Source organism: Mustela erminea, chromosome 11, assembly GCF_009829155.1.
Source record: "Mustela erminea isolate mMusErm1 chromosome 11, mMusErm1.Pri, whole genome shotgun sequence".
NCBI lineage: Eukaryota > Metazoa > Chordata > Mammalia > Carnivora > Mustelidae > Mustela > Mustela erminea.
Window position 1 is genome coordinate 23,151,027 of NC_045624.1, and position 20,916 is coordinate 23,171,942.

Here is a 20,916-nt window from a genome sequence, read left to right on the forward strand (position 1 = left end):
GTAGTCACATATGTCACATGCCGGTAACAGTGAGAGGAGGACTGATTAGCCATTGGCTTTAGCAACGTGGGGATCAGGTTTGGTGGGGTAGTGGGTGCCAAAACCTACCAGAGGGGTTCAGGAGAGAATAGGAAGCAAGAAATTAGAAACCCATTTAAGGAATTTACTTTAAAGGAGTGGAGAAAATTGGAGCAGAGGGGTAGTGGGGCTAAGGAAGGTTTTGTTTTTCTTCTATTTTAAAATGGAAGAAATATGTTTAGCAGAAATACCAGCTTGTTGCAGATGGAAAGGATCTAGGAGTGAGGATAAAATTGATGTAGGAAAAAGGCAGAATTGCTGGAGCAACGTCCTTGAGTAGAAGAGATAGGATAGGATCTAGTACAAAATGGAAGGAGTTAGACTTTGCTTAGAACTGACACGGTTCTTCCACAGTAATAAGGAGAGAAACTGGATCTACGGGTCTGGTTCCAGGTAAGTGGTGGTCATGGTGGAGAGAGCTTGGAGTTCCCTTTCCATTGCTGTGATGTTCTCAGTGAAAAAGGAAGCACTGGGAGGCACTGGGGGTCTGAGGGAGGAGAAGGTGTGAGGTAGCCATTCAGGAGAGAGAACAGATGAGGGAGCATAGTGTGATCTCCAAGCAACATTGAGGACTCTCCCGAAAACTGAGATGACTTTGAGGTAATACAGGTTAGTATATCACGTGGTTTTCTCCAGCCAAGTTTAGCGGCATGATGCAGGCATGGAGTTGGTGGAGAGTTGGACTTGGCCAAGTAAATAGAATCACGTGGAAGAGACACAAAGGTGTTGAGGGTGCATGGAAGGGAATGGTGAGAATAATGACTGATCATGGAATCTAGGCTGAAGGGGAAGGAGATGACGTGAGGAGTGAGAGGGACAGTGAAAACCCAGAAGGAGCAATAGATTGTGGGATTAGTGGGTGGAAGGATTACTGGACTCGGGGAAAGACAGGAGGTAGTGGACCTGGAGAGAGGCATTCATGGAGTGGGGTGCAGTGATTAACGACAAACTCTAGGATAAAATCACAAGAGTCAATGGCTGATGAGGGTAGTGGGCAGGATTACTGGGGTACAGCAGCTCAAGGAACCTCGACCAGGGCATGGGAGGGTTCATCTAGGTGGATACTGAAATCACCAACAATTAGGACAAAACCCGTCCCTAGAAAGAGTGATGGTGATCCAGGACCTTACCGTTTAGCCGGTTTAACCCTTTTAATTACTCCAGTGTTGGAAAAGACCCTCGTAGCCTATCTTAAATCAGAGCAAGACATCTGAAAAATTGGAAAGTTGGTTGAAATATTCATGGTCTATTTTTTACTGAATGTGAAATATAGTGTATTTTATTTTTTAAATTAAAATTTTAAAAAAGATTTTATTTATTTATTTGACAGACAGAGATCAGAAGCAGGCAGAGAGACAGAGGAGGAAGCAGGCTCCCTGCCGAGCAGAGAGCCCGATGCGGGGCTCAATCCGGATGTGGGGCTCGATCCTGATTCGGGGCTCAATCCCAGGACCCTGGTACTGTGACCTGAGCCGAAGACAGAGGCTTCAACCCACTGAGCCACCCAGGTGCCCCTGAAATATTGTGTATTTTGAATAAAATGGCCAGTCTGTGAGCCATGAGACAGACACTCCTTGGTGACTCCCTTGATCTGTAATTTGTGAACCTCTGATTTTACCTTTACTCTAAGCCTGGAGCCTCTGACTTACTTATGTTTTGAGGTAGGACCTCCTCTCTGTGGAATCACTGGTTTCATAAGCACTAACAAGGTATGTCAACATTTAAAGGGGGTATCAGATGCAAAAGAAATTGAGCTAGTGTTTGTAGGACTGAGACCACAGCCAGCTTAGAATGTTGGACCACAAAAGAGAAAGTCCCCCTACCTCACACACCTTGTCTTAATACTGCCTCCTGAGGAAACTTTCTGCAGCCTCAATCCCAAACCTTCATTTGAAACACCAGGGCCAGGCTAGCAAATCCAAGTTAGGGAATGTGCTTAGGAAGAAGATGTAAAGCTTGAATCAAAAGAGGGACTAACAACAACAAAAATAAAAAAGGAAAAAAAGGAAACTTCAGGAGAGGCCCTTGGCTGGAATTGTTTTTAGTCCCTCATAGTTATCCAGAATAATTGGCACAGAGAAGAAAACACATTTGTTTGAGTATATGGCCTTACTTTCAAGTTTTAAATTAGATAAATAGAAGCTTCGTGAGGCATCTCTCAGTGGTGTATTTCTTCTCTTTTCCTCTTTGGCTTCTCATTCGGGTCCCTTCTGTTTATTTCTGTTACCGCCTTTCTGTGAGATCTCCCCTCTCCTCTGACTTCCTCCCTCCACCTCCTCACCACCGCCATTTTGTTCTCTTCCCCTCTCCGTCAGTCCTGCTTCCCTTTCCTTTCTTCTCTTCATCTCCATCACAGCTTCCTGTGTCCGCCCTGGCGGTGATAACGGAGGTGAGGTAGGACGGTGGTGGTGTGGACCAGAGTTGCGTAGAGGAATGATGTTGGAATGATGCCCTTACCCGGAGCCATGCTCCCAAATGGTTCTCCAAGGAAAGGCTATGCTGTCAGCATGAGGAGACTCTTATTTTTCCTTAGTTGTGGCTTTCTCCTTCCCTACATCAGACAGAGTCCCTCAGAAAGCCGAATGTGAGTGGTGTTGGCGAGGGCCGCATAGATTCTCCCCAGTGCGCAAAAGGGGTTCAGATAGAATTTCCTGTTAGCGTAGGGGAGAAAAATGTCCAATGAGATACAGCTTGCCTAAAAAACTTGTCTGTGGACACAAAGATACTTAAGGTAGTTTTTTAATTGTCAACTTTTAATAACAGGCATCTCATAAGGGTAAGTGTTATATTGATATTATTTGGCTGGAGAAAACACAAGCCACGCCTCCCTTCTTTAGAGATCTCCCTCTGGTCAGACAGAGGCACATAGAAAGTACTTAATGAATATTGGCCAAATGAATATATGGATGGGGATGAACATTTGGCACATGGGAAAATAAGGCTGGGCTCCAGAGAAGTATCACCCCCTAGCCCACACTTTCTGGCCTAGTTCCTTCTCGTTCATTCTGTGACAGAAGGTTGGGGCTCCCCAAGAGCTCTGGAAAGGAAAAGGAAGAACCAGCTTCCCACTCCCTCAAAGAAGCCAGAGGGAGGGACTGTGCTGCGGGAGGAGGACAGGAGGACACAGCCCCTCCCACACAGCGGGAAGAAAGCAGGTCTAGCCACAACAGTGTTGTCCTGGTCTCTCTCCCTTCAGAGCCACTGGTAAGAACTCCCAGGGGCCTCTAGCGGGGCTCTGGAGCTGCCACATTTAGGATTTCACTCAACCCAGTTGGAGGTAGAGAAGAACCGGGAAGGAACAAACAGAACTAAGGTGGCTTTGGCTGGCAACCCCCACTCCCACCCACCACCTCCTGGAATCACCCCCAGGTCCCTAGGACCTGAACCCAGGCCTGAAATGGGACTCCAGGGCTGTCCCATGAAGACGGTCAGATTATTTCCAACACAGTACCTATATGAGCGGGGCCAGCTGTAGCCCCGTGGAGGCTGCCAGGGTGCTGAGGAGTGAAAGGGGCTGCGGCCCAGAGGGGTTCTCTCTTTCCCACTCTCCATAAGTGAGCGAATTTCTCCAGCTGAGGTCACGGATGCAAGGGATGCCATCCTCTCTGTGAGTCTCTCTCTCTAGGTCATAAAGGGAATGCATTTGTTTGTACCTTTAATTCACAGAGCAGTCTTGCAGTCATGGCCCAACACTGGTGGGGTGCTTCTTATGAGCCAGGCGTGGTCCCCAACCATCATGTGCTTTAAAGCTCTTTTAATTCTCACAAGGAGCTGGAGAGATCAGCGCTGCTGTGGTCCCCATCTTACTAGGACTCTGAGGCCCAGCGCAGTTAAGTCACTTACCCAGGGTCATATAATGAGGAGTCAGAGCCAGAATTCAAAGCCAGGCAGTTAGAGCCCATGTTTTAACTATTCTATGGTTTGAACCAGGCAGTGCCAGTAAAAGGAGGGAACCACATGTGGCTTGGGGAGCATACTGAGTGAATTTCCCGAGGAGATTCGGCTAGCTGAACTGGCAATGGCCTTGAACCCAGATGCCCTTCAGCCTGAGCCTGTCCTCAGTCCACTTGGCTTCAGGTACCGTAAAGGTGGCTTGCAGCCCAACAGCTTTGGCATAACCGGAAGCGTGTTAGAAATGCACAATACTGACTTAAAATCTGCATTTTAACAAGATCTCCAGGGGGCTGCTTGCACACTATAGTTTGGGAAGCACTGCAGTAGGGCCACACTACCCACTGATGGGGGAGTTGAAAGGTTTAGCCACACAGGTAAGCCTTGGGACATTGGTTTTTCTTTTCATCCAGAAGTTCCGAGAGGTTGGGGTATAATTGTCCTTCCAAACTCAAAGGGTATATTATCTGGACCAAAGAGTTGAAAAAGGGTTCCTTCAGTTCCGAGGAAAGAAAGGGCCCTGGGGACATCCTAGGATGATTCACTGAAATCAGCCTTAGGACAGCATGGGCGTCATAGTTCCCGTGAAAACACATACCTCATGATTCTGAAATTCCAGCTGTTCTCTCGAGTCCTAGAAATAAGTGTGACTTATTCTGTCTTCTTCAACCATAATCTCATGGAGTATGTTTTGAGTGTGTGTGTGTGTGATGGAATATTTGTGTGAAAACACTAATGCATCATCATTGTATCATTGCTCACATGACATGAGAATGCATTCTCAGGCTTCGGGGATTATGGACCCGGGTCAGCTTTACCCACCATTTAGAGCAGGGACTGCATGACCCGGCAGCCTCCAGGCTGAATTCGCTCCCCAGATAGGTTGTGTTTGCCCACTAAGTATCAGCCTGGACTGTGTTTTAGTTTTTATGGGGGAGGGGCTGTGTTACATAAGAATCCAGATTTTTGGCTTTTGTTGAGAAATCAGAGTATCTGGCAATACCAGGCTTGTGTTCCACCATGGTGAATACTGAAGGCTTCATGGAAACCTTCACTTTCTTGATGCTACCCTCCCCATCACCTCCTACTGCCTCCTCAGTGCTGAAACCAAGGGTCAGTCCAGCTGGGGTGTAACTCACAATGGGATGGAGAGAAAAGTCAGCCATTTCTTACGGGACACCTAGACTCCCTACCCATTCGTAGCACCTGCAGACATTTGAGTTGCAATCCCTGGACTGGACGAGAGTCGGCAGAGCTTCTCTGAGATCTACGCATTCCTCTAAATTCCCTAAATATAACACGATATTCTGGCCACCTCCCGAACCAGTTGGGAGGAATAATTTATTAGTGCTGTGGCGCGTGGATGTTTCTCGAGCTCCCTTTGCGTTCCTAATCCTGGGCTTGCCACTGCAGATAACTCAGAGGCATGAGAAGAATGAATATTGGTTGAAGAAATGAGGCTTAAGCCTATGAAACAAGTAGGGAATAATGGGAGAGAGGTTATGACCAAGGAAGGATACGTCTGGAAAGATAGGTAGGATTGCCGGTGGAGCATCAGCGGGAAGGAGCAGACGGGATGAGTAACACACGGGGAAGGAGAGCTAAGGCTTACCTAGAGCAGATTTGGGCTGGAGAAAAAGATGGGGCACAGGGCTTCTATTTGAGGGGGAGAAAGGGATCAGGTGAGATGGGGAAGGGCGGGAAGTTTGCACAGGGTCATGCATGCCAAAAGGCGTGGATTTGGGGTAAACTAGAACCTGGCAATATCTAGGGAACCGGCTGCTCTTTCCAGAATGTGTCATGCACTTTCACACAGACTCTGACTCTCAGAAGGCTCAGCCTCCTCTTCTTCGGCTGGCCCTGCCTGTAGCCCTCCTCTACGACTCAGCTCATAGGCCCTCCCCAGCAGTCTCCTGCGGGGAGTGAGGGACCCCTGTCTTTGTGCTCCCGAGATACCCCAGGTATGAGTTCTGAATGTTTCCTAGAAAGAGAGGTTTTGTGATTTCAGGATCTACCCATCTGACCACCAAATTATAAACCTTTTTTGAGGGGATACTATGTCCTCCTCCATTGGGACTTCACAGTGTTGGGCACTTGCCAAGGGCTCCCTGCATGTTTTGGCATGAGTAAATGAATGAATGAACTAGCAGAAGATTACTGGACGGGCCAGGCATGTGGTGATAAGGCGGATTAGGGTAGAATCTGTGGGAGTAGAGCTGAAGGAAAGCATATCAGAAACATTTCAAAGAGAGAAAAAGCTAAGACTTGCTACCAAGTTGAGCATGGGGGCCAAAGAGCCTGGAGGAAGTCAGACTCAGGTATGGAAGGACAACAGAGATCTGGGGACGCTGGGACGGGGAGCTGGAGGGGACCTTCTTCCTACATCTGTGGGGCAGAAAGTTCTCCGAGACGTGGGTGCCCTGTTCCCTCCGTTACCTGAGCTGTCCTTTTTGGTCTGTGTCTTTTTGCTGCTCCTGGAACTCCAGCCATTTCAGGATCAAGGAAACGAAGGCCAAAAGGAAAAGAACAGAGCATGAAATTCTCATTTCAAATCTTGTTTCTAGTCATATTTTTCTTGATGCAAAAGCTTTAGAGGCAGATATAAATATGAAAAAGGCCCGCTGCGGCTACCCTGGTAACAAAGTACCAGAAGAAAAACTAGGGAAGGGGGAGGGGAGAGGGGGATGGGGTGGGAGCAGAGCCCTTGCTGCTGCTTTTGCTGAGGAAAAGTGGGTGCGACTCCATCTGTTGGGTCCTTTGTCTCAGCCTTTCATTTTATTTGCTGTAAGTTGCTTGTTGTTGCCAATGTGCAAAAACTGATAGAATTGTGACCAGACTAGAACCTGCCTGGATGAGGAGAGAGAAACCATCACTGGGGGCTTCATTCTAGGAACTTAAAGAGACCAAATGTCCGTCCAAAGCAATTCCTGAGAGGACAGTGAAGCAAAAATTCATTTCTCCCTGTTTCTCACAGCCCTCTGATCCATTCAGGACATGACAGCCCAGATGAGGTTGCCTCAGTTTACTGGCCGGCCTCTTCACACCTAGGCTCCCTCCCTTCAAATCAACTGTCACCTGGACAGCCAGCGTCACCTTGGATCACGTCACTTCCCAGTTTAAAATGAGGCTAAGGCTCCCACTCCACTAAAGCCTTCATTCATTCACAGGGCTTCCCAGGCCCTGGCTCAGTCAGCTCTGCCCACCTCTTCCATCCTCCCACCCCCGCCATTTCTGCACTGGCCCACCCTCCCTTTTTCTAAACTCACCCATCTCTTCCTCAGGATGAAGCCTCATTTGTTCCCTCAACCTCTGCAGCTTTCTCCACCCTTCCTCTGGGTAGAGCCTATTTCTCCTTCTGGCCTTAAGTCCCCTCTGACCTTCCAGAAACATTAAAAGTTGCCTGTGCCAGAGATTGACAACAGGCCCCTAGACCCCCTTCTTCCTTCCTTCTGTGGGCGGCAGAACCTCTGACTTTGCGTTGGGCACGTGGCTACACACACGCTGGTGAGTGCATTTCCCAGCTCCCTTGTAGCTGGGTGTGGCCAAGTGACTGAATGGTGGCCAGGAGTATAAATAGAAGCAAACGGTAATGACAAAAGAAAAATCCATGATTTCAGATTTTGAGAGGGTCAGTAAGTTGCTTCAATATATCTTGCTCTACTAGAGTCCAGGGGTCTCCAGCTCAGCAATGTGACCTCTCACCCAGAAATTTCTTAACTACAGACCTCTGTAGTTAAGCCTTTGATACATACATAGAGCGACAACTTCCGGTATAAATTCTTAGGCAGTGGGCAACAGACACATCTTTCTCTTGCGCGAATACTTTTCTACTTCCAGCCCACGTTTGAGTTAATAATACAAGTTAATATTTATTGAGGATTTCCTCCGTCCACCTCTGAATCTGCTGAGGAGCATGCCAAAGACTGATGTGTATGAGCTCATGTCACCTTACGCTATCTGGGTGAGGCTGGCACTACTATCATTTATTTCCATTCTGCAGATCTGAACCCTTGGGACCAGAAAAGTGAAGCAATGGGCCCAAGGGCTCACAGTCAGAGCAGTGCCTGGGGCCCAGGGCTGGGTGAGCTCTGAACCACTGTAAGAGATTGTCCCCTCCAACTCCGCTGGTTCACTCCCGACACTGAGAAAAAGGCCTTTCTTTCCTCTCCTCTTCTCTCCTCTCCCCTTCCTCCCTCCCTTTCTTTCATTCTTTCTTTCTTCTCTCTCTCTCTCCTTCCTTCCTGGTTTTTCTCTTCTGGTGACATTTCCTAACTTACTTCTGTCCTCCCTTTTCTTTTAAACCACAAATCAAGATTGCCAGGGACCCTGATTCCCAATCATCTTTGCCCTCTGGTCGCAGTGCCCTGTGTTCTAAGTGCTCTCAATGCCTGTTAGCCCTAAGGCACCTGCACATACAGGGACATTTCCTCAGGCACAGAGAACATGGGCTGGTACCATGGAGTTTTCCAGAACAGATTATCCATTTAGAAAGCAACCACAGGAGCTTCCTGAAGGCTAAGCAGAGGCTTAGCTAGCCAGGGGAAGAGGTAAAGGAACTCAATGAGTAGACAATGTTTTCGCTTTTTCTCCCTAAGGACTAGGAACAGGGTTAGAAATTAGGTTTTCCTTTCCCACCTACGCTACTAACTTACTCTTCTTATCGAAGAGTTACTTTTTATTTTGTACAACATTCCTCTGGAGTCGGGCCCACCGTGCGGGCTGTGTGGGGGAGACTAAGGCAAAGAGAACTGGGTAAAGGTTATTCTGAGTCAAGGATAAAACCTGGATCCTGAGTGGCAACATTTCACGCTCCTCCCTTTGCTTGGTTTCTGGATCTTAGGGCCCAGGCCTTCTGGGCTGTGGCAGGGACGGGAGGCTGGCCGATTTAAGGCACATACCTGAACTCATCGTGCTGGTGCAAGTCAGCAAAAATCTGAGAGAGCGCCTCACTCTCCCCCTTGGCCATCAGCTGCATGAGGCTCTCGCTGGGCTGGGAGACTTGGGGTTTCTTCTGTACTGACTAGATGGAGGAAAAAAACAAAGCCAGGTGGTTAAGGGCTTGGGGTCTCTGCATTTTCCTAATCATGGTCCAGACATGAAGATGCTGGAACTGGGGCTCTGCCTCTGGGCTGCTGGGTTAGCTGCTCAGAGGGGCCATTCTGAGGCCATCTCTGTTTGTTTCTGTCCCCTGAATTGTTATAAATAGCCTTTGGTGCCTTAAGGATAATACTGTCATTGAAAACTTTAGACGTAATTTAGTAGATCATCTATTCGTCTTTTTTAAAAATTTTATTTATTTATTTGACAGACAGAAATCACAAGTAGGCAGAGAGGCAGGCAGAGAGATGGGGGAGGCAGGCTCCCTGTTGAGCAGAGAGCCTGATGTGGGGCTTGATCCCAGGACCCTGAAATCATGACCTGAGCTGAAGGCAGAGGCTTTAACCCACTGAGCCACCCAGGCACCCCTAGATCATCTATTCTTATGAACATACCTTCATATGTTCCTGAACAGCCCATTCTTAAAAATTTTAATAAAGCTTCTGCTACTTAGTTTTATATTTAAATGTAGGGGGATCAAATATCTGTTGTAGGAATTCAATAGATGTTTAAAAAATTACTTTCTCGGGGCGCCTGGGTGGCCCAGTTGCTAAGCAACTGCCTTTGGCTTGGGTCATGATCTTGGGGTCCTGGGATGGAGCCCTGCATTGGGTTCCCTGCTTAGTGGGGAGCCTGCTTCTTCCTGTCCCTCTGCTGCTCCCCCTGCTTGTGCTGTCTCTCTCTGTGTCCAATAAATAAATAAAACCTTTAAAAAATTAAAAAAAATAATGACCCAGCCATTACTTTCCTTAGAATCTACCCAAGACAAATGAAACATACATCTATGCAAAAACTTGTACACAAATGTTCCCATTATAGATAATAATAATATTCATAATATTAATAATAATTCATAATAATCAAATTATTCATAATAATCAAAAACTGGAAAAAATCCAAATGGCCAACTGGTGAATGGACAAACAACACGTGATATACCCATACACCAGAATGCTACTCTGCAATGAGAAGGAAAACGATAGTCTGTGACTGTGCAGAAGTGGCCTCATGCTACAATATAAATGAGCCTGAAAAACACCACGCTGACGGAAGGAAACCAGGCACAAAAGGCTAGTATCGTAGGATTTCATTTATACAAAATTTCTAAGAAATAAGAAATTATCGAGACTGCCTACGGCAGTGGCTGCGTAGGGCAGAAAATAGGGATATTTGAAGGACTGTACATGGGCACAAGGGAATTTGTAGGGCGATGGTTGCCCAACTCTGTACTGTTACTGAGAACGCTGTGCGGTACATTTGAAAGGGCTGGGTTTTATGGCCGTAAATTATGCCCCCAATAAAGCTGATTAGCAAAGGTCTAAGGCAGGGATCGCCTTCACGGTGTGCTCACCTATGAGCTCACCTACCAGCACACCTAAACTCCACAGTTTGGCTCTGGCCTTTGCTAGAGGGGGCAATGGTGCCCACTTACGTGAGAGTCTCCCGAGGGGCTGCAGTTGATCCTGGGTACCAGACAGTGAGTGAAAAGGATCCTTGGGTCCTTGGTGGTGATGGACAGCCCCGTATGCAGAATTTGCACCAGCCGGATCCAGAAGTGGAAGACAGTCTCAGGATGGTCCTGGTGGAGCCTCAGGTAGTAGATCTTCTCGGTGACTGTCCTCAATCGCAAGATGCGTTGAAGCCGGTCACAGACCTGGAACTCCACGAACTTCAGTGGGAGGATCCTGAAGCCACAAGAGAAGACACACCGTGGCAGCTCTGTGGCTTCTGATCCAACCACGTCTTCGTTAATATGAGGAGTGTCTCCTACAGGACTGAGGCTTTCGGGGGTAGGAGAGAGAATGCTCAGCACCGTGGTGCTCAAATTTGCCGAGACCAGATTCACCTGGGGAGCTTGTTTAAAACGCAGACACCTGAAGAAATCCCCTGCAACTCAGATTCGGTGGATCTGGGGTGTCGCCCTGAAATCTGCCATGATTCTCAGGCTGGTGTTCCCTGGGATCCTGCTTGAGAGAGATAGCCCTGGGGTAAGGTGGCTGGGTAGCAGGGGTTTCCAGTTTCTTTCTTGATAGCCTAAAGGAACTGCCCTTCTCTGCCACAGAGTGGCGCTGTCTAGCCTGTCTGTTCATTGACCCCAGTGCTTTCTCTACTCTTCCCAAAGGGGTTGGGAACTGGGAGAAGGAACTGGGCTGGGCTTTCTATAGGTAGGCCCAGAACATAGAGGCGAGGTTTATCATGGAACTGACATGGAGAAATGAAGGGTTTGTCTGGATTTCTGGGAATCTCTAGAGATTCTTGAGATATCCTACAGATTACTTATATGAAAAAGGGCTGTTTCTTCCCAGAGGAGTCTGAGGTCACTGTATGTTACAGTTTTAAGGGAGACTTAGCTCCACTCGTTTTACCAGTAGGAAAACTGGGATGAGGCAGATAGCCTTGAGACTCAAAAATGATTCGAGTCGTTGGCTACCGAAGACTAGAACCTGTGTCTCACATCTAGTGCTCTATCTGCCGGACCTCACTGCTTCCTTGCCCCTTGGCCCAAGGCAGGAAGACTTCCTATGGATTCAGTGGGTGAGAGCAGCAAGAAGGAAAGTGGGCATGCTGACTGGCTTCTCATTGCTGACCACATAACACTTCTCTTTTCCGCCCCATCCACCCCGCAACCTTGGCCTTAATGCTTCCAGTGCACGATCTGTCTTGGGCTACTGTTGTCTAAAAAAGTAATGTCACTGCCAGTTACTTCTCCGTCTCTCCCTACTTTGAGTTGAGTCACAAAGCAGCCTCTGCTTTGGGTCCACCCCTCACCGCATTCATCCTCTCTTCGCATCTCTGTTGCTTACCTCTTCAGCTTGATGTTTGGGGCCGTAGATGGTCTGTTCCATGTCTGGCTCTGTCCCTGGTGCCATTTGACACTAGCCATGAGGAGGATATTGGGAAGGGGCAGGCAGGGCACGGAGGAGGTTACCCCAAGGGCCATGGTGTTGGAGGGTTTGTAGATGTCTATCCAGTTCCTGCCCTTTCTGACCTGCAAAGCAGCCCGAGGGGCACAGCCTGAGCATTGGGCAAAAGCAGCAGTGTATTCTAGGAGAGGTGGTCTCTCAACCTCAGTCCTATCCACATTTGGAGCTGGCTAATTCTTTGTTTAGGGGAGGGGGCTTTCCTGAGCAAGACAGGATGGTTACCCCGTCTCTGTCTCTATGCACTAAAGGCTAGTAGCAATCCTACCCCTTGCTGCGCCTCCCAAGTTGGGACAATCAGTAGTATCTCCAGAGGTTGCCAAATGCCCCCTGGTGGTGGCCGCTGAAATCAACACTTATTGAGAACCACTGTTTAAACCTATATGGCTTCAACAACTGGAGTTATTTACCCCAGCTCCTGTTAACAATTGCCCACAAGAACTATAACCCAAGAGTTCCTGGTCCTGTGTCACATTTCTGTGACTCCTTTTCACACTGCTTCCTAGATTTGCTTTGAAAAATGTGTCCTTACCCCATTCTTTGAGGGACCCTATTGTTTCCTGCACTTCCCCTTGCAGCTCCCAAGGTCTGTTTATTCTGGGTTCCATTTGGCCAGAGGAAAGGAAGAACAGGCAAGGAAATAAAAATGCACAGAGAGGCCCCGGGGTGGCGCGGTTGGTTAAGAGGCCGACTCCTCATTTTGGCTGAGGTCACTATCTTGGGGTTCTGGGATGGAGCCCATCCCACCCCCTAGTTGTGGGCTCTGTGCTCAGTGGGGAGTTTGCTTGAGATTCTCCCCCCCACATGCAGTGCACTCACTCGCACATGCTCTCTCTGTCTCAAATAAATAAATAAATCTTTATTCTTTCTCTCTCTCTCTCTCTTTCTTTTTTAAAGATTATATTTATTTGACAGAGACAGCAAGAGAGGAAACACAAGCAGGGGGAGTGGGAGAGGGAGAAGCAGGCTTCCCGCTGAGAAGGGTGCCTGATGAGGGGCTCAATGCCAGGACCCTGGGATCATGACCTGAGCCGAAGGCAGATGCTTAACAACTGAGCCACCCAGGTGCCCCAATAAATGAATCTTTTAAAAAAAAATGCCCCAAGTGCTCGTTGTACTTGTGCCTTTGCTTCCTGGCTTCACATGTAACAACCAGCTTGGTCCAATCCCTTTTATAAATAGAGGAAACTAGGATTCAGGGCATGCAGATCATTTGCACAATGATGCTCCCTGACGAGAAAGCAGAGACCCTGAGCCCTGGTCCCTCTCGGGGCCCTGCTCCTGCTCTTTCACCAGTCAGCATTTCTGCTACGAAGCCTCCCAGGGCAGCCCCCTTCACTTGCCTCCTCTTTGTTCCCCTCTTGGGCCTGACAGCCCGGAGAAGGAAGCATACTGAGGGGTTCGGATACCAAGTCCTCTACTCAGAGCAGAGAACACCTGACCTCTGTCCCCACAATGACAAGTGTCTGCGGAAGAAGCTCTGTGGGGGGCTCAGCAAAGTCAGGGTCAGCTGCATTCCAGGCCCACTGACTTCGCCTTGCCTCAGTGCTCACTCCACTCCTGGCCCCGGGACAGACTCTCCCGGCCACATCTTGGGAACAAGTTGAGAAGAATCAAGGAGTGCCATTGTGAGCGACCCAAGGGTACCTGGACAAAGTTGCTTTCAAACACCACTGAGTCCGGAAACAGGTTGAATTCTGGAGAACGAAGCATCTGGCAGAGAAGTCCCTCCTCCACACCTAGGCCTACTCCAGGGTTTGGCTCCCCATCCACGGACAAGAGGCCCCTGACTTCTTCCCAGGCATTCAGGGAAGGGAATGTTGGAAAAGATCTTGTGACTTTTACTGTCTTCTTTGATTTCCACCAAGTCTTTCTCTGTGGAACTGATGACAACATTTCCGCACATGCTCAGGGGCCTGCTGCAAGTTTGGCCTGGTATCTCTCTCTTCCCTCCTGGCCCTGGGTGGCTGGCCAAGGCCTGGGACCACCAATCAGCTCACAATACTGAATGGATGACATCATGAAAAAACCAGGGCAGGCCTGTGGGAAAGGAAAATGCAGGGGGGTTTCTCTTTTCCTCCAGAGGGCTTGTTTCTGCCCTGATAGTCCCCAGCCCCTGTCCGGAACCCGGGGACATAGTGCCCCCAGAGGTTGCTGGGAAGGGGATGACCGCTATTCAAGTCCGCTTCAGGGAGCCAGGCAGGAAGCAAGGAAGGAAAGCTGCTGGGAGGGTATTTTCTTTCCTGCCTTTCAACCCTCCCTTACTCTTTTCTTTTTTTTTTTTTTAAAGATTTTATTTATTTATATGACACAGAGAGAGAGACAGTGAGAGAGGGAACACAAGCAGGGGCAGGGGGAGAGGGAGAAGCAGGATTCCGCCAAGCAGGGAAGCCGATAAGAGACTTGATCCCAGAGCTCTGGAATCATGGCCTGAACGGAAGGCAGCCGCTTAACTGACTGAGCCGCATGGGAATCCTTAACTCTCCCTTACTCGTAATGCAACCTACCCCAAGCAGTTTCAAGGGCTGTTGTCTATTTCAAACCCCGCCATTCCCAGCTGTGATGAGGCTGTGTTTATCTGGAGGACACTTACCCGTTTTGGAAGGAATCGCAGGGCTCTGCTCCGCGCTCTGCTCTGCCTGGGTGGTTACTTTTGCAGGTCTGTTTCCCTCAGGAGGTCACACTGAAGGAGGAGTCCACGTAATTAGTTTCTTCCCCAGAGGCTGGCTCTGTGAGGGTGCCCAGCAGAGAAGAGTGGAACCGCGCTGGGGCAGTTCCGCTAGATCAACAAGACATTCCCCCTCTCAGAGAGTGACAGCATTCCTCAGCCTGGAGTCGGAGGAAGCAAGAGCTCCAAACCCTGCAGTGGCTAGGTCAAGGGCAAAGAAGGAAGCAGGCTGACCGCTATTCAAGTCCGCTTCGGGGAGAAATCATATTCTAATTTGGACGAAATTCCGGAACTTACTAAGCTATGTATTATCAAACCAAAATAAAATATGATCAACTCAGAAAAGTAATCGGACAACCAGTGCATGTGATGTACAAGCGTGAAGAATTACTTCTGCATTTCGTTATCAAGTCAGAGTGGCGGCTGAAAGGTCTAGAGGCTTTGCTGACCTGGTTCCATGTGCCCCTCACCTGGTGGCTTCTAGTTTGCCCGTTCCAGCACCTGAAACCACTCTCTGGTTGGTAACGCAACTGCCGTGTTCATGTTCCTTGTTTTCTTCTGTTTATCATGTGGGACAAATGTCCTCTATGGAATGGTCTCTAGGGATGGGGTCAAGAGACCCCGTTCTGAGGTTGACATTTCTCTGGAAGCAACACACAGTCCAAAAGTGATGGCAGTTAACACGCTGAGATGAATTGAACTTGCCTGCTATGGTCTAGCTGATTGGTCTAGATATGTAGTTTGTATGTATTTGGCCATTGAGACAGCCAGAAGTCCCCTTCAATGGGGAAGATGGCTTTTTCTGTTTTCTCTGCAAGCCTGTTTAGCCCATTTCTGTGGTATGTGGAAGAGGTTTAGTGCCCAGTCTAGAAAGCTAATTACGAGGAAGTGAGCTTTCGGCACTAAACAGAATCTAAAGCAATAATCAAATGTCTTTAAGATGTGTACCCTTCCTACTTGCCCCCCTCAAGCCTCAAAAGCTAGCACAACAAATCTTTCTAAAAACCATCTTATAGATGCTCAGTTGCCTTTTTCAATATCCATTCTCTCCATTTCCTTATTAATGGTGGAATGTCTGATCTTTAGTCGGGCACAGTTTTCTGGAATAAAGATTACATTTCCTGGCCTCCCTTATAGTTAGGGGTAAGGCCATGTTGTGGCAACAGAGATGTAAGCGCAACCTGCATCTGTGGTGAAGAGACATAGGAGGAAAAGGCATACTTTCTCATTCCTTATTATTTTTTTCCTTCTGGCTGGAATAGAGATTTGACAGCTGGATCTTGAGCAGCCCCATTGGGCCATGATGTGACATTCCACTGATGGTAGCATAGAAAGATAAAAGAGCTCCAGTTCCTTGATAATCATAAAATAGCCATACTAGTCCTTCCTGGACTGTGTACCTCCAGACTTCCTTTATATATGAGAGAAATAAATTTGGGTTTTCTGTTATACCAAGTCAGGCTTAAAAATTGCTGATATAGGGCACCTGGGTGGCTCAGTTGGTTAAGCATCTGCCTTCGGCTCAGGTCACGATCCCAGGGTCCTGGGATCGAGTCCCGTATCAGTCTCCTTGGTCAGTGGGGAGTCTGCTTCTCTTGCTGCTCTGCCCCCCCCACACCACCTCAGTGGTCTTGTCTCTTTGACAGTGTTGATAGTACTTTGGTTTGAGGCTAAAATCACTTAGTAGTGTTGAGTATCACTTCAAACTTGCTCAGGAGTGACCAGGATACCTGATTGCATATTCAGTTGGGGCTAGACCAGGGTGCTGTGGAGCTTAGAGCTTATACAGTTTTGGAGACACTTAAAAATAAAAATACTGGGAGTGCCTGGGTGGATCAGTGGGTTAAAGCCTCTGCCTTTAGCTCAGGTCATGATCTTGGGGTCCTGGGATCGAGCCCCACATTGGGTTCTCTACTCAGCGGGGAGCCTGCTTCCTCCTCTCTCTCTGCCTGCCTCTCTGCCTACTTGTGATCTCTGTCTGTCAAATAAATAATAAAATCTTAAAAAAATATTGGATAGTTGGGGCAGTAGGGAGTTATTGTTTAATGGGTACAGAGTTTTAGTTCAGGAAGATGACAAAGTTCCAGAGATGCGGGTGGTGATGCGCCCCCGACAGTGTGAATGGACGTCATGCCACTGAACTGGACATTTGAAATGGTACATTTCATGTCTATTTTACTACAGTAAAACATTTCCAAAACATAAAAAGGAAAATAAATATGGTATTACCACAAAAATATGATAAAACATTGCCAGAAGCCCTCTTAGGGGCCTGGGAAGTTTCAGTGTGAACAAAGGGCCCTGAAGTATAAGCTTTATTATCTTCATGGCAAATCTGTCCCATTTAAATCTATGTCACTATTTTTAAAAAAAACTATTACATAAGCAGTGTATATGTGCTTGTAGAACATCAGAAAATAGAGACAAGTTTAAAAAACAAACAGCATATTCTTACCTCCCAGAGAGCATCACTGCAACAACCATGGATGTGCGTGTGTGTGTGTGCGTGTGTGTGTTTGTGAGACAGAGAGAGAGAGAGAGAGATTATGTTCTAAAAATTGTTTTTAATTTTTTTAGAATCTGTATTATTTAACCAACACTTTTTTACCTTTGTATTTTGGTATACTTTTATCTCATCTCATCTAATTTCTAGGCCATATTAAAATTTCTCCAATTAACTCCAGTTATTCTTACAACTGATTTATTCATATCAGTATTCAATCCAGGAGCACACATCCCCCTTAAGTTTATTTTAATCTAGTACAGTCCCTTTTTTAGGACACTTACTAGTGGAAGCAATTGAGATCATTGTCCTACAGAATATCTCATCTTCTGGATCTATCTGGTTACTTCCTTGTGGTGTCTAGTTTGCTTGTCTAGCTACTATTTTTCCGTGAAATAGAATTTATATCTAAAGGGTTGATGGAGGGACACCTGGGTGGCTCAGTCATTAAGTGTCTGCCTTCGGCTTAGGTCATGATCCTGGGATCCTGGGATCAAGTCTTATGACAGGCTCCTTGCTTAGTGGGAAGCCTGCTTCTCCCACTGCTTGCTGCTCTCCCTGCTTGAGCACTCTCTCTCTCTCTGACAAATAAATAAATAAAATAAATAGATAAAATAATAAATAATAAAAAATAAAGGGCTGATGGATTCAGGAAAGTTTTGTTTTTTAAATAGCCACTATTTCTTAGCAAAGAGCTATCATAGGATCTATGTAAGATATTACCCTTCTTTCCCAAAGAATGTCCTAGGAAAATATGTTAAAAGAATATATCTCAGAAGAAAAATGATAGCAGGAAATAGAATAAAGTCCTTGACAAGAATCCTCTCTGTACCATCAAGGGACCTTATAGATCCCATGAAACAAGCAAGTAGACAAACAAAATTAGAGATACCAAAATAAGATGAAAAGGGGAGAGCATGTAAGGAGAAAAAAAAAAGAAGAAAAACCTGCTCAGTATCTGACAGTCACACTCAGTATCTCACAGTCACATTTCCACAAAAAATGGAGGTGATATGACAGCAAACCGAGTCAGTGACATGGTCAGCAGGTCAGAGACTATCACACTAAGTATAATAAAGAAGGGCAAGAGATGAAAAGACTGGAAAGAAAATGATGGATGTGGGAGACATTTATGTTGACCAAACATACAGCTAGAGTCCCTGATGAAGAGGGAACAAATGGAATTGAAAAAGTAGTCAAACATGTAAAAGAAAAAGCCATTTCTGAAACATAAGACCCAATTTGGCACACAAATGGATTTACTCTATTCTAGGTAAACTGAGTAAAGAAACCACTGAGACCAGTATAGCTCTTGGGAAGATGATAAATCTTAGCACAACAAAAGCATCTTACTACAAATATCTGGATAGAAGAAGCAGACAATCTACCAAGGGGAATACATTTTTTTAAAAGATTTTATTTATTTCTTTGACAGAGATCACAAGTAGGCAGAGAGGCAGGCAGAGATAGAGGGGGAAGCAGAGAGCCCAATGCGGGCTTGATCCTAGGACCCTGGGATCATGACATGAGCCAAAGGCAGAGGCTTTAACCCACTGAGCCACCCAGGTGCTCCTACCAAGGGGAATAAAATGAGACTGGTTCCAGACTTCAGCAACTTTACATGGGATGAGAAAATGAAATGATGTGAACCAATAATTCCACAAGCAGGAATTACATTTACATACAGGAATGACATCCATTCAAGTATAAAGGAAGCCAACATAATCTTAAAATACTAAGCACACCAGAATAAATAAATCCATAAGCTGGTTCTCGGGGAAAAATTTAGACTATTAGTGACAGTTTAATTTTTTATAAAAGGAAGACGCAGAACATATGATTTGAAATAAGAAAACACAAATAAGTACAAATAACTTCAGGATCCTAGGTAAAAGTAATGACATGAGGCTTACATGAATTACTTATTGTCTAGGTAGTCAAAAGACCTCAAAATGTAGTGACTTAAAATAGAATTTCGATTTGCTCTTACACAGTAGTCCAAAGACGGGCAGTCCTGGGCTGGTGGAGTATCTCTGCCATTGTCAATATGTCACTATCTGTCTCTGGGTTTCAAGGTGGCTGCTCCAGCTCCTGCCATCACGTTTGCATGCTGGCCAGTGAGAATGGGAGGGCACACTCATTCCTTTTAAGGGCATGACCTAGAAAGGGCATAATCACTTTTGCTCACATCCCATTGGTCGGAATTCAGTCACATGGCCACACCCAGGTGCAAGGGAAGCTGGGAAATGTAGCTTTTAGCTGCATGGCTATGAACCCACCCAGAACTGGGGGGTTCTGCTATTTATTATTTAAGGATGGGAATCCAGTATACAATCAGCAGCCTCTGCAAAGAAGCCATGTCCCAGAAATGCTCCCTCTGACATTCACAGTAAATACATTAATCGTTTTTTAAAAAATTTAACTAGTAGCAACCTAACAAGAGGTTAAGTGGTGGCCAAAAAACAGAACAGAAAATCTGAGTATGGCCTGATACCAGAGAAAGAAAGCTAGTTAATATAATTGTGTGTGTTCTCACAAATTACCCACACCAACTCCTACCCATCCCCCCAAATTGGAGAGGCAGCCTGAGGGAGTGAGTAATCAGCTCAAGGGAAACAAGAGAAAAATTTGCAAGAGGAGCAGTCCCTGTTGAGGCAGAAAGCTCAGCTGGGCTCTCTGTTCTTTAGCTCTTTGAGCTGAATTGACACATTACCGCATGAGAGCAGGATAAACCCCCAACTAGAGAAGAGGACATTTTTAAACTCTTCCAGGAGAGAGCACAACCAGGTCCTCCTCACTAGACAGATGGTCCGAAGAGACTGGAGATGAGAAGTGAATCGGGGTGAAGGTCGAAGAGGCAGGATGTGGCTTTGGGGCTGGAGAGGGGTTGGAGGGAGGGAGCCTCAGGCAGGGGTGATGGCGCAGACAGTACTGGGGCGCTGTCCAGGACTTGCTTCCTTGAGAGCTCAGAAGGTGTGGGACCAGCAGAGCAAAGCAGCTTTGAGGAGCTGCTGCAGGGAGAGGTGGGAGTGGAGAGAGCAAAGTAGGCTAAATGTTGCTGTCAAAGTACCATCCAAGTACCGTCAAAGTTAGGAGCGCAGGGTTGAGGAAAATGTCAACGCTCCAATATAGTGCTTCTCAACCTTGTCACACCCAAATCCCCTTTTCATGACTAATACATTGTAACTCCCCCCTTACCTTCTGAAATAAAATTCGTGATTAAAACCTAACTATATTTTACTTATTTTTAAAATTTTATTTAAATTTTTTATTTTATTTATTTTAAAAAGTTGATTTGCTAGCCTGGCTGTAATATAAAAGAAAAAAATACTACAATAAAATAATATGTGTTCCAATATTTAAATGCTGGTGCATGACTCTATTAGAGGTCAAAATGGAATATAGTTAGAAAATCAGAAACTTATACCCAGAATGCAGCAGTTACCAAAAACAAAACAAAACAAAACAAAAAACCCACCATCACCACCACCAACAACAAAAAACCTGTAAAGGTCTATTGAACTGGCTACTTGAAAACAGTAAAACCCCACTATAAATTGATAAGTGGGATTCCAAATAGTCAATAGGGATGGAATGGTGTTCAGTGAAGTTAAGGAAATACTTGAGATTAGCCTCCTCAGCCATGAGGTCCCAGCCGCAGTGGGTCGCCACCTGGTGGCAGTTATCCACTCTGCTACCTAGATGTAAAAAAGAATGCCGATTCTCGGGCCGGCTTGGCACCTTAGCTTAGCAGCTAG

General features: G+C 46.6%; 1 protein-coding gene across 14 annotated transcripts; it reads right to left on the bottom strand.

The window, feature by feature from the left end:
- Positions 1-2,077: 2,077 nt before the first annotated feature.
- On the bottom strand, positions 2,078-19,291 carry FAM71F1 (family with sequence similarity 71 member F1). Of its 14 annotated transcripts, none has more exons than XM_032305617.1 (9): positions 19,149-19,291; positions 14,581-14,766; positions 13,635-14,027; positions 11,871-12,055; positions 10,499-10,751; positions 8,868-8,989; positions 6,406-6,443; positions 3,530-3,699; positions 2,078-2,729 (listed from the first exon to the last, which is right to left on the bottom strand). In XM_032305617.1, exons 3-8 carry the CDS (start codon positions 13,881-13,883, stop codon positions 3,530-3,532), a joined length of 1,017 nt encoding a protein of 338 aa, XP_032161508.1. In that variant the 5' UTR covers positions 13,884-14,027; positions 14,581-14,766; positions 19,149-19,291; the 3' UTR covers positions 2,078-2,729. The 14 variants fall into 14 exon arrangements, with proteins under 14 accessions (XP_032161508.1, XP_032161507.1, XP_032161505.1 ...); XM_032305616.1 differs by having other exon boundaries at positions 6,406-6,449; XM_032305614.1 differs by having other exon boundaries at positions 6,406-6,452.
- Between the last annotated feature and the right edge of the window lie 1,625 nt (positions 19,292-20,916).

What these genes read in the sequence shown, in the direction of transcription:
- FAM71F1 (XM_032305610.1), bottom strand. Translation starts at nt 13,883, where the DNA reads ATGTTGTCATCAGTTCCACAGAGAAAGACTTGGTGGAAATCAAAGAAG. An exon ending in GCCCCTCGGGAGACTCTCAC is followed by an intron (nt 8,990 to 10,498) that starts GTAAGTGGGCAC and finishes TCCTCCATCTAG; the next exon opens with TCAGTACAGAAGAAACCCCA. An exon ending in GACCAAAAAGGACAGCTCAG is followed by an intron (nt 5,437 to 6,405) that starts GTAACGGAGGGA and finishes CTTGTTTCATAG; the next exon opens with GCTTAAGCCTCATTTCTTCA.